At 45.9% G+C, this 12,041-nt stretch overlaps 1 protein-coding gene across 1 annotated transcript; it reads left to right on the top strand.

Annotated features, from left to right (window-relative positions):
• The first annotated feature begins 976 nt into the window (after window positions 1-976).
• Gpr12 (G protein-coupled receptor 12) lies at window positions 977-6,808 on the top strand. The gene is made up of 2 exons (XM_063232547.1): window positions 977-1,176; window positions 1,824-6,808. The coding sequence occupies exon 2, from the start codon at window positions 1,837-1,839 to the stop codon at window positions 2,839-2,841; it is 1,005 nt and encodes a 334-aa protein (XP_063088617.1). The 5' UTR covers window positions 977-1,176; window positions 1,824-1,836; the 3' UTR covers window positions 2,842-6,808.
• The last annotated feature ends 5,233 nt before the right edge of the window (window positions 6,809-12,041 follow it).

Here is a 12,041-nt window from a genome sequence, read left to right as displayed (position 1 = left end):
GCTGGAAGGGATGTTCTGAGTCAAGCAGCAACCACATACCAGCAGCATGGAAGAGGCCATGGGTACCAGAGAGGCAGGTGAGAGGCAAGGAGGGCTGCAGCCAGAGAGATGGGCTGACAGGCTGATGGGCAAGGGGACCTGGACAACCTTTCTTAGACGGAGCTGATGGGTAGGAGGAGGAAGAGAATTATGGGGTTAGGCATTTCAGAGCTATGAGGTGCTGCGATTCCGAACCCAGAAAAGATGTGGACTGTAACAGCAGACAGCTATCAGCTTCCTAATCTTAGAGTCAATTGCTTCAGTAGAGTGGAAAAATAAATTAACAGGGCCACTTCAGAACCTAAATGAATTGGGCTTTAGCCAGCGTCTGCAGGAAGCTTCGCTAAGAACTCAGTAAATGACTTCCATCTGAAAACACAGCGCCAAGAGCACTTAATAAGTGCACTCTGGCCGGGATAATGATGGTCCACACGTCGCAGCATCATCCGCCCAGCGAAGCAAACGTTCCCAGGGAGCGGTAACACGGATCCGGGACGGGCACACACCTCCCGCAGAGGACTCTGCTGCAGTATGGCCGGCCGCAGTCCTGAAATTGCTGGGTGAGCGTTTCTGCTCTTGTCAGGGTCTGGATCGCCTGCGCCCGATCCTGAGCACGGTTTACAGCGGTTTGGGGTCAGGCTCGGAGGCCAGGGCCCTGGAAACTAGGACTCCTTGGGGAACCACGGGATCGAAATAGGTCACCGCGGGGCTCTCAAGAAGCATCCGAGGCTCGCCAGGGCGCGGGAGGCGCGCGCTGCCAGCGGGGCGGGGTGGGCGCGGGGCGCAGCGGCCGGGACAGCCCACCGGCCAGCCCCGCGCCCGCAGCTTGTCTCGCCTCCGCCTGGCGCCGCGCCCCGGCGCAGCCGTGACTCGGGGGGCGCGCGCGGTCTCCCGGGGCTGCCGCGGGCGGGCGGGAGGGCGGGAGCGCGCGGGGCGGCGGCGCGCGCAGGGAGCGTGCGGGGCGGGCGGCGCGGGGGAAGCGGCGGAGCCGAGCCTGTGCTCACCTGCAGCCGCGCGGCTCACCTGCGGCGGATCGCGCCCCGCGCCCTCCCCGCCCGCTCCGCAGCGACATGCGACAGGAGTAGCCCTCGCTCTTGGGAAGCCGCGAAGGAGCCCCCTCGGCCGAGTCACGCCAAGGTGACCCCCTCGATCTCTCCCCGGCTCCCCTTCTGTTCCCCCACCCCCGCGTCCGCCCCGCGTCCCCAGCGTGAAGGGAGCGGCGGCCACGCGTGGCATCCGTCTGTGTGTCTGTCTGTCGCCGCACCTGCACCCTGCACACCTGCCTTTTGTGGCCTCCCTGGCTGCTCTGTGCGCGCGGGGGGCGTCGGGGACCCCCTCTTTGTTCTAATCGCTGCTGGAGGGTGTGCACGCGCCGGGCTCGGTTTTGGAGCGGGGAGCTGGAGGCTGTTTAAATATTCCACCGAGGACGGCGCCTGGCTCGCGGTCCGCAGCTGCCCAGATGCGAAAGGGTCTCTGGTCTGCAGCGTGCAAGAGGTGACTCTCAGACGCGCATCCCACGCGTGCCTGCCGCGGCCACCCTCGTGTTTGGAGTCCTGCCAGGCCCCTTCCCAAGACCAAACGGCATTTAATGGTGGAGTTTCATCCACAGAGACTTTGGCTTTTGTTTTATTTCTCCTCGGTGTATCATTCCGGAGGCATGTGGCGTCTGAGACTTGGGGCTGGCTTTCTGCGTGTGTGCGTGTGTGTGCATGTGTATTTCTGCATGAGGTTGGATTGCCACTCTGCTGTGCCTAAACATTAAGAAGCCTGTCTTTTCGTTGAAGAGGACGGGTTAAAATGAATGAAGACCTGCAGGTCAATGTAAGCGGGCTGCCTCCGGAGCATTTAGATGCCACTGCTGCGGAGAACATCTCAGCCGCTGCCTCCGCCCAGGCTCCTGTCGCTGAGCCAGAGCCTGAGCTCGTAGTCAACCCCTGGGACATTGTCCTGTGCACCTCGGGAACCCTCATCTCCTGCGAAAATGCCGTGGTGGTCCTTATCATCTTCCACAACCCCAGCCTGCGAGCACCCATGTTCCTGCTGATAGGCAGCCTGGCGCTGGCAGACCTGCTGGCCGGCATCGGACTCATCATCAATTTTGTGTTTGCCTACCTGCTTCAGTCGGAAGCCACCAAGCTGGTCACCATCGGGCTCATTGTGGCCTCCTTCTCCGCCTCTGTCTGCAGCTTGCTGGCCATCACTGTGGACCGCTACCTCTCGCTCTATTACGCTCTGACCTACCACTCGGAGCGGACGGTCACCTTCACCTATGTCATGCTGGTCATGCTCTGGGGGACCTCCATCTGCCTGGGGCTGCTGCCAGTGCTGGGCTGGAACTGCCTCCGGGACGAGTCCACGTGCAGTGTGGTCAGGCCCCTGACCAAGAACAACACGGCCATCCTTTCCGTCTCTTTCCTCTTCATGTTCGCACTCATGCTTCAGCTCTACATCCAGATCTGTAAGATCGTGGTGAGGCATGCCCATCAGATAGCCCTGCAGCACCACTTCCTGGCCACGTCGCACTACGTGACCACCCGGAAAGGGGTCTCAACGCTGGCTCTCATCATGGGGACCTTTGCAGCTTGCTGGATGCCTTTTACGCTCTATTCCTTGATAGCAGATTACACGTACCCCTCCATCTACACCTACGCCACCCTCCTCCCCGCCACCTACAACTCCATCATCAACCCTGTCATATATGCTTTCAGAAACCAGGAGATCCAGAAGGCCCTCTGCCTCATCTGCTGTGGGTGTGTCCCACCCAGTCTGTCCCAGAGAGCGCGGTCACCCAGTGACGTGTAGCAGTCTTCCAGATAAGAGCACACTGCCTGTGACAAGCACTCCCACTGCCACGGAATGGCCAACCTGCTCCCTTTAACTTCTCTGCACTGGACTCCTCCTCAAGCCACCAGAGCACTTAGCATCAGTGAAACAGTGACATCATTTTGATGAGTTAAGTGATTAAAGTGAAAATAACGTTACCAGTGTTGCTACTCTTTAAAAAATATCGTTGGCCTCTCTGCTCAACATGTTTTACTCGGGTGTGGTTTTATACTTTGTTTGGGGATTGGTGGAAAAGAAGGAATATGACCTGGCCATGATGTTATAATGTTTTACATAAACAAGTTCCAGAGTTTTTACCTGGACTTTCAAATAAATCAGAGTTATTAAGGAACATGGGGAAGGAATTACTTTTTCAACCTTAAAAAAAAAAAAAAAAGCCCAGGTAGGTTTTAAATGCTGCATGGATCCAACAGAAGACGATCTCTTTCAAGCCAACAAAAATAGTTTACATAATGATGTGGGGAAAGGTCCTGTTTTTATTAGCATGTATTCAGTAATAAGTTACCAACACTAAAACCATGAACTGGTTCTGATTTGTTGCTTTTGCAGTTACTGTTCATAAAAATTACCTTCTCATTTCTATAAATGTTGCAAGTCCTTCTGCATGGTTGCTGTGTTAGCTGGACCACTGCTTTCAAATGTTGCCATGTAAATCCAGAATTAAAACAGTCATATGTCACCATAGTTTTCTGTATGTCTTTTCCAAAATGAATTGTGAAATAGCTTTTGATTTATATATGAGGTAGGATTGATTAGATCCACCATTGTACTTTCTTATGCTATAGTCTGATTGGTTTGAGGCAACAAAAGAAAATCAAAATATTTATTCAAAGTAGATTAAATTTATTTTAATATGTTCTGAAAATTAATATGACAACATCATGGAATATGCAAACAGCACATTTTCTAACTCTAAGAATATACTAATAGTTACTCTTGAATCAGACAATTTAATACTAAAATTGAAATCTTCTGGTTCATATTGTCTGTATTGTAGAACGCATTTGAAACAGGTGGTCTCTTGTCTTAATATTTAAGTTTGTGAGTGTACAACATACATTCCTGACTATGGAATTTATCATCTGTATCTTACAAGTTCACAAGCAGAATAACCATGTGGCTATTCATGAAAAGTTATGTTTGGACTCTTTTTCACTAAAAAACAAAAAATAAAAAAACTCCTTAAATGTAATAAAAACTGTGTTGCTTCTGTATAGAGAGCAAAGATTTAGTTGGAAATTACACAGAATTGACTTTAAGCGTATTGTAAAGTCACTGTGTCTGAGCATCATTTCTGTTAGTGCTGACAGATACAGACGCAGACTGTAGCTCTCCATCTGCAGTGGATTTAAGGCTGTGTCTCTCTAACCAGTGAAAGACTCTCTGGACAGCGTATCAGCTTCAGCTGGCAGCAAAGCCAGGTCTCAGGGTCCTTAAGGGAGATTGTTGGTAATAAGTTAACCTTATTGGTTTGTTCTAGATACCATGTCCACCGTGGTCACAGCCTATCTGGTAGCTGTCTGCTCTCATGCCTTCTCTCCAAAGCTGCTTCTCATATGTTGCTATTGTGACTAGCTCCCCTACTGAAATCTTCCTCTTCCCTGAGGTCACTTATGGAAGCAGGAAAAGGACTGAAATACTTAAGAAGTGGAAAAGAATTTTCAATGCCTAACACTGTCTGATAGACCTAATCAAGCTGATGCCTTGCCTTTAAAACATTTTTTGAACATTGTATAGACTTGGCATGTTGAATGAGTCTGTTTTGAATCACTTAAAATTTCAGAGCATCTCTCCATGAGAGAAATGACAAAGGGAAGAGAAATATCTTTAATGAGATTTTAAAGCAATAAATGATGCTTTTGTAGAAATGATGACTCCTCTTTTCCTATCTCATTAGTAAGAATTATAAAGATGACAATCCATCAGGTTTTTAGCAATGTGTGTGCTAATCTTTTGCTGTAGTCACAAAACAGCACATTTTTCAAAAACCAAGACCAGGAGGAGAGGCTAAGCAATGTCCTGAGGCCACAGAGCCACAGGGCCGAGCCGGCCTTTGCAGCCAGGTTTTCTGAAGTTTCAGTTTTGCTTTCTGCCTGCATAACATTGCCTTTCATCCCTCACTGGAAAAGAGGGCAGGGGAGACGTTGCTCTCTAATATGGAACTGTCACAACATTTGGGTTCTAAAATGAACGCATAAAGCTTCCTGTTTAAAATGACACGTCAAGCGATGCTGTGGCTGCATGTGAAGGACATTTGTTTGTGTGCTTCGTGCCGAACCATGATTTTAATACCTGATTTCAGCTAAGAGATTTGTTTTTCAGTTCAACTATGACATGGCCTTATTATTTAAATCATGAGAATTTTTGGATGTTTAGATGGTTTTCTAAAAGGCTTTGTTTTTATCAGATTACTATGAAATATGCATACCTCTTTTTCTATATGTGTATGTGTGTATGTGTGTATGCATACAGACATTCAATAACTTTAACTTTGCAACAGGACCAAATGTATCATGGAAAAAAGTCATATTTCCTCAAGCCCAGAGGTATCAGATAGTATTTATTTGTATTTATTATTGGTATTGGGAATTGATTTTAGGGACTTTTGTGCTGATCTACATCCCTAGCTCTTTTTATTTTTAAAATTTGTTTATTTTGAGATGGAATCTCACTTATTTGCCAGGCTCAAACTTATCATCTTCCTGGCTCAGGCTCCCAGGGTCTGGGATTTCGGGTGCATGGCTCCACACTTGATTATCTGGTAGCCTTTTATTCCATGAAATTACAGTTTCTGATTACCATAGAACTTATGTTGTTTTCCATAGAAACAATTGTCTTTGTGATTGGAACAATTTAATTATCTTACTGAACCCTTAGCTGAAGTTTGTTATTTGGGTTGTGGCTGTTCAGTGTGGGATTTCTTCTTATTCTTCTAACTATTTATTTCTGTGGCTCAGTCAAGTTTTGTTCATTTGGGATTGAACCCAGGAGTCTTGTGCATGCTAGGCAGGTGCTCTATCCCTGCACTATTTGCTCACTGACATTTGTTTCCTGAGGGTGGAGAGGACTGGCTTCCTTCCTGGTACCTCAAGTGGAGGAAGGCTCAGCCCCTTCCTCCTTGCTAGCCTGACTTAAGGACCCCAGTGGAGAAGGGAAGAAGCAGAATTCCTCTGCTGTAGTGGCTTGGTGAAGTAGTCTTGGGTTTCCCTCATTCTGAAATAGGCTTAAAATACGAAGTTCAAAGGAGAGAGAAGAAAAGGAGACATTTAGTGCTGATCAAAGTATTTTGGAGATTTCTTAAACTTTTTTTTTAAAAAAAATAGCTTAATCCATTATTAAACTAATGATTTCATCCATTTCATGGTCATCATATATTTGTCCTAGGAAGTTGGGATTAAGATTTGCTACTTCAGATTTAAAATATGTGTTACATAAGTTAACTACTGTGGCATTTTCTGAACAATATGTAAGTTTATATCTTGATTGTATGCTCATTGTAAGGAGCAGGTTGCGTTACTGTCCCCTTTAAAGATCTTATTGATTATTGAATTATTTTATTATCTAGTTAGAAACTTTAAATACAGTTCAAACTTTAAGAATCATTGCATTACTAGCTTTATACATCATGGCTTTAATTAGCAGATCTATTTCTTTCTAGCAAACAATCCAGAAAAAAGTATGGACATCTTGACCAGGGCTCCTGTAACATTCAAACCTGCAACAGCGTATGGGCTGTCTGGGAATCTTGTTAAGATGCAATTGTGTGTCAGTGGCCTGGCCCGGCAGCAGCTTCATGGCTTCTGGGTGACGTGGTGACAGTGGTCTATAAACACTGTGTGTGCCAAGGGTGAGCGTCATAGTCTTAGTGTTCTTAAAATAAAAATACAATGTATACGTGTTCTGTAAATAAATATGTAAATATGTATTTAAAGTGTTGTTCTTGTCAGAGGTCAATAGAAAACCTGTCTGGTTCTTTTAGAACTTTTCAGTGTGTATCTGGCAGAAATCTATAAATGAGTTTTTCCTGTGTCACTGTTCTCACTTGTTAAATCCTTCATTGCCACTGTTTTGAGAGTTCTTTAGACACTTCCCAGATCCACTGTGTGTTTCTAGACATGTGAGATAAGCCCACAGGCTGTCATCTCATTTTCCAAGGACAGTTTTAAACTCGTTACAAGTGCCTATCAGTTATTTTGATATTTGAATTTCTGGGTCTGGCTTATTTAGTTTAACTCTGTGCCCTCCAGCTCCATCCATTTTGCTGCAAATGGCATCATTTCACTCTTCTTTATGGCTGAGCAATACTCCAGTCTGCTGGTTTATGTCAGGATTCTTTTTCCTCCCCGACAGGAGTGGTGGTGGGGGGGCAACGTGTACCTATATGAACTCACCTTGAAATAGTTGAGATGAAAACCTTGTTTTGGGGGGTTCTAAAATTTAACTGAATTCATTCCACAGCAAACTTTTTCTAGACAGGCCTAGCAGAGGAATTTTAAAAGACCTCGCCTCATCTGACATTTATGTATAACGTTTTACTTCTCAGCATCAAAACTGCAATTATGAACAACTAGTTCTGAGACAACAATATACAGTATATTAACTAGTGTTCGTTCCTAATTTTTTCTTTTTTGAAATTCTGTATCATTTCTATCCTTTTTTATGTTTTGCTTTTTAAAATAAAAAAAGCTACTGTTAATGTTAACAGTTACCCAGTTTATTCCCTTTCCAGGGCTTCCTTTGTGTCCAGGAAGGTGAGAACATGTTTTTTCAGTAGTAATCCCAGCAGCTCAGGAGGCTGAGGCAGAAAGATAGCAAGTTTGAGTCACTGTGAGAACTTAGTGCAACTTACCTCAAAATAAAAACTAAAAAGGACTAAGGCTGTGGATCAGTGGTACAGCACCCTGGGTTCCAGCTCCATTGATGTAAAAAATATATATATACACTAAAGTACATACTGAGGTGGGTACTAACGTATAACTTAAATAACAAAATTGCAGAAAATATTTCCTAAAGAAACCTAGGAAATTTTTAATCATAAAAATTCTGATACCAGTAGCAAGCATCAGTGAGCAGGCTTTCTATTAGAAATGAGTTTGGAGCAGAAGTGAAGGCATGTATTTGGACACAGATTCCCTTGACTCGGGACAATTTCAAGCAGAATATTTTAAAAAGTGAAAAAGCCTCTTTTGGAATTCTCTGTGAGGTTTATGTTGAATTTCTCCCCAAATGACCCACTTGGAACTCATGAGATTCTTAGGATTCTGAGAATGCAAACCTTTCAAATGGGGAGGGATGGTGGCCTTTTCAGATGTGCTATGGTTCCTGGGGAAACTTGTTCTGGTCCCACTGCATATGCACGCCTTCTAGGATCCTGTATAGAATCGAACGATTGGGAGACGTGTGGAATAGAATTTTCTATACCAAATATAAATAACGTAAGTCATTACCTTTAGAAACTGAAATTTCACTTCCCCTCAATGTGTAGCAGTGTTTTAATGTCACTGATCTTTCCAATTATACTCTAATTGTTTAGTCTCGGCCCAGCCCAAGTCACAAGAACCTCCTGGTCAGTCAACATTTATATCTCGAAAATATTCACTCAATGATCCTGATAAAATTACTCATTATTTAAATCACCTACTTCTGATTCCATCTATCTCCCTCGATGTTTTCTTGCTTATTTCCCCCAGACCATCTCCTGTTCGTCCACACTCCCCTAACCTCCAGGACTCAAGCTGGGCAGGAGCACTGTGCTCCCTGAGCACGACCCTGCGCTCTGACGACCCTGCCTCTGGGCTGCGTGTGTGCAGCAGTGGACCCTGGAGTGTGGGCCCTGTCAGCCACAGCAGCCTTGGAGACATAAAATGCAGACTCTCAGGCCCCGCCCGGACTTCCTGCTCAGAGCTGGGGCCCAGCCATTCACTCTTTCACGAGCCCGCTGCATGATTCGAGCACACACTAAAATTTGAGACCGTGCCAGATAGCTCTGACTGAGTCCCAGCACTGTACTAAATGGTGATAAAACTCAGGACGTTAACACCCAGCTGCTGCCGTGTGACTAGCAGGAAACCCTCACCTTGGACTTTATGGGTGACTTGGGTTTGTGTCCATGCTGTCTTGTGCTGGTTCCCTGGCAGTCACTGTTGTCAAGGCTGCCTCCTAATATGTCAAGCTGGTCAAACTCCTGCGACTTCTACCAGGACTACACCGCTGCCACCCGCTGGGGACCATCGGGTGAGGCCAGGGAAGTTTCCACACGCAGGGTACCCACAGGCCCTGCTTTAGGTCTTTTGAACCTTACAATGGTGCAAAAATGAATTGAACCCAGTAGAAATGGTACTTCCAGTTTGGAATTTTGCTCTTTCCCTGGATGTGGATGCGTGATTCGATCCTTTCCTGCAATATGGAGCAGACAGAAAGACAATTCAGGTGAAAGAAAAAGTGTGACCAGATTTCTCTCTTGGCATCGTGGAAGTGGTCTTTCCCCTTTCCTGTGCATGATCAACAAGCAAGTTTGCTTGATTCTGGGCACTGACCACATTTCATGTGCCGACACAGCCTAGAAGTGTTCACAAGTGCATTTTATCCTTTCAAACTACCACACTGACTTACCTCATTTTCCTTTCTTGGGGGTGGAGTATTATTTTATATTGTAGTAGCATGTACTCTCCCAGGGTAGAGAGGTAAAGCCTTGCACTGGAGGCTTTGGGAGACTGTCTTCATGTCCCCTTCCTGTCGCTTCCTGCTTGACTGGCTTTGGCCAGTCACTGAACCTCTCCAAGCCTCCCTGTTCTGATCTTCCAGTGAGCACTATAAGGTGGGCCAGGAAAGGTTCAGCATGCACAGTACCCGCAGACCCTGCTTAGGATTTTTATTCTTTACAATGGTGCAGAAGTGAATTGCATCCAGCAGAGACTGTGCTTCCGGTTTTGAATTTTGCCCTTTCCCTGGGGTAGGGATAGGTGACTCCATTCGCTCCTGTAGTGCTGAGCAGAACAGCGCCCACAGCTCCCCATCAGTCCCAGGATCACAAAGGGAGACCAGGGATACTCCACGGCCTGCTGTGTCACTCGGCTGCAGTGCTGACTGGTTAGGTGAATTGACTGCATGGTTGGTTTATGATGTATTCAGTGGGTTCATCGGGATGTAGCCCCATCCTGAGTCAAGGAGTATCCATGCTGACCCCACTGTGTTCCCCTGAAAATAAAACCAACTCCAAGATTGCAGCAGGACCTAGTTTTAGGGGATGTCTTATTCTAGTCATGTGTAGCACACCAAGCTACAACCACCTATCTATTCATGGATAAAAATCTGCATTTATTCAAACACACATGTCATCTTCTTCTGGAACATCCTCAGAACTCTCCCAGTCCCAATGCCAGCCTGAAGTTTTCATGAATTCCTCACCCGAGTCCTGGCCTTTTGTGAGCTGGCTTCCAGGGTTTCCGTTAAATCAGCTGTTCTCTGAAGACTCACGCGGCAGGAGCAGTAACAAACACGGTGACCATTAAGAAAGCACGAAGAACTGCAGGAGCCGAAATTCTGAAACCATTTCTTTATTTCACACAAGCACACTCACTATGTCTGTCACCTCACACGGGGTCTGAAAGACCCACCCACGGCCCTGCCTCATCAGTCACGCACAGTATCACTCTCTGTGTCTGTCCTGGGACTGGTCATCAGTACCAAGTTCATCTGTTTACATAGGTGTTTACCTCTGCCCAAATGGCACTGCTTGGGTTCTTACAAATACTTAATTTTAATTTATATTATCACTTAAGTATTAATGTCAAAAATATTGTTTACTTACATTTGATGAAATATTAATATTATTCTATAAATTAATGTATACATTGTGTGTTGCAACAGATGTACTAAATGCCTCCATCTGGTTGATGATCTTAACTAGGGCCCATTTTAGGGATAGGGTTTATATTATGAACACCCTGAAAAAACATGCTAGGGCTTATTTTCCAGTTAAATAAGCTAGGGCTTATTTTGGGGGGAAATGTGGTGTCTACATGGATGCAACTTTCCATTAGTAGTATTATTACTACTATGACCGCCTTGATATATTGTTGCTATTACTTCCCAGGTTCTGTCAATTACTATATTGCCTCCAGTGGTTCCTGAACTAGGCACCCACAGTAAGTCCTGCATTCAGCAGTGTCATGGGGGATGCCTTGGTCTTCTCCCCGATCACAAGTAAGGAAACTAGTACGCAGAGAGGTGGGCGGTTGCCTCAAGCCATAAAGATTTTCTGTAAGTCACTATTAGATGCAAGTAGTGCCTGTCAGGAAATCAGACAAGTCGGCCAAGAGTGACCTGTGCCACGGGAGATGAGAGACTCTCCCATGACACCTCTGGCTCAGCGCAGCATCTGTGGACAGCACAGATGCACGGCAGGCACTTGGAGTAGTGAGCTCTGCGAGCAGGCAGGCCCCGTGCAGACAGTGGACGTCCACCCGCCCAGGGGCCCAGAGAGAGGGTGGACCCAGGTGCAGTGCGTGTGGAGGAGGCCAGAGGTTTCCCAGCAGGGTAAGCATGGTGAGAGTCCCAGCAGGAGAGCGAGTAAATGACAATGGCTTGCACTTTCTCAGGATGGAGCTTGCTACACACAAACTCTTTTTTTTTTCAGGTGACTTTTAATTTAAACTAATTTAAAAAATTCTTTCATTTTTCAACTGCATTTAAATGAATTTCAGTCTATTCACCAAAAGCCCACATTTAAGGACTTTGTAAACTTTAAGAATGTAAGATATTAGAAACAGTATTTGTGTTTCTTGAAATCCACCATGATATGTGTTCAGAAATCCACCAACAGTGTGTTCTTGTCAGCAAAAAGTTCTCATGTGTGTAGACAGGGATGTGCAATGGCCTCACTTTGTGGAGGAGGAAACCCAGGCCTGCGGGCTGTGGACTCACAGAGTCATTAGCTGGAAACCAGGACGTGGGCCCAGCCTCACGGCCACTCATCCAGAACTCCATTCTGGAAAGATTTTCCCCAACAGGGTAAAGCCGAAAACTTGAAAAGCCATGTCTACCATGTGTCTTCCAGGTTCAGATTATTTCTTATTGCTGCTGGCTGCTAGACATGTAGTGTCTATTGAATTATAATTAATGCTGTAAGGGCAAACACTTCTCCACCCATTCTCTTC

This window comes from Cavia porcellus, unplaced genomic scaffold (genome assembly GCF_034190915.1).
Source record: "Cavia porcellus strain 051 isolate PalLab524CR breed Dunkin Hartley unplaced genomic scaffold, mCavPor4.1 scaffold_21, whole genome shotgun sequence".
In the NCBI taxonomy this organism is placed as follows: Eukaryota; Metazoa; Chordata; class Mammalia; order Rodentia; family Caviidae; genus Cavia; species Cavia porcellus.
Note: the sequence above shows the minus strand (reverse complement) of the source record. Positions and strands in the feature narration are given on the sequence as shown.

What these genes read in the sequence shown, in the direction of transcription:
- Gpr12 (XM_063232547.1), top strand. Translation starts at nt 1,837, where the DNA reads ATGAATGAAGACCTGCAGGTCAATGTAAGCGGGCTGCCTCCGGAGCAT.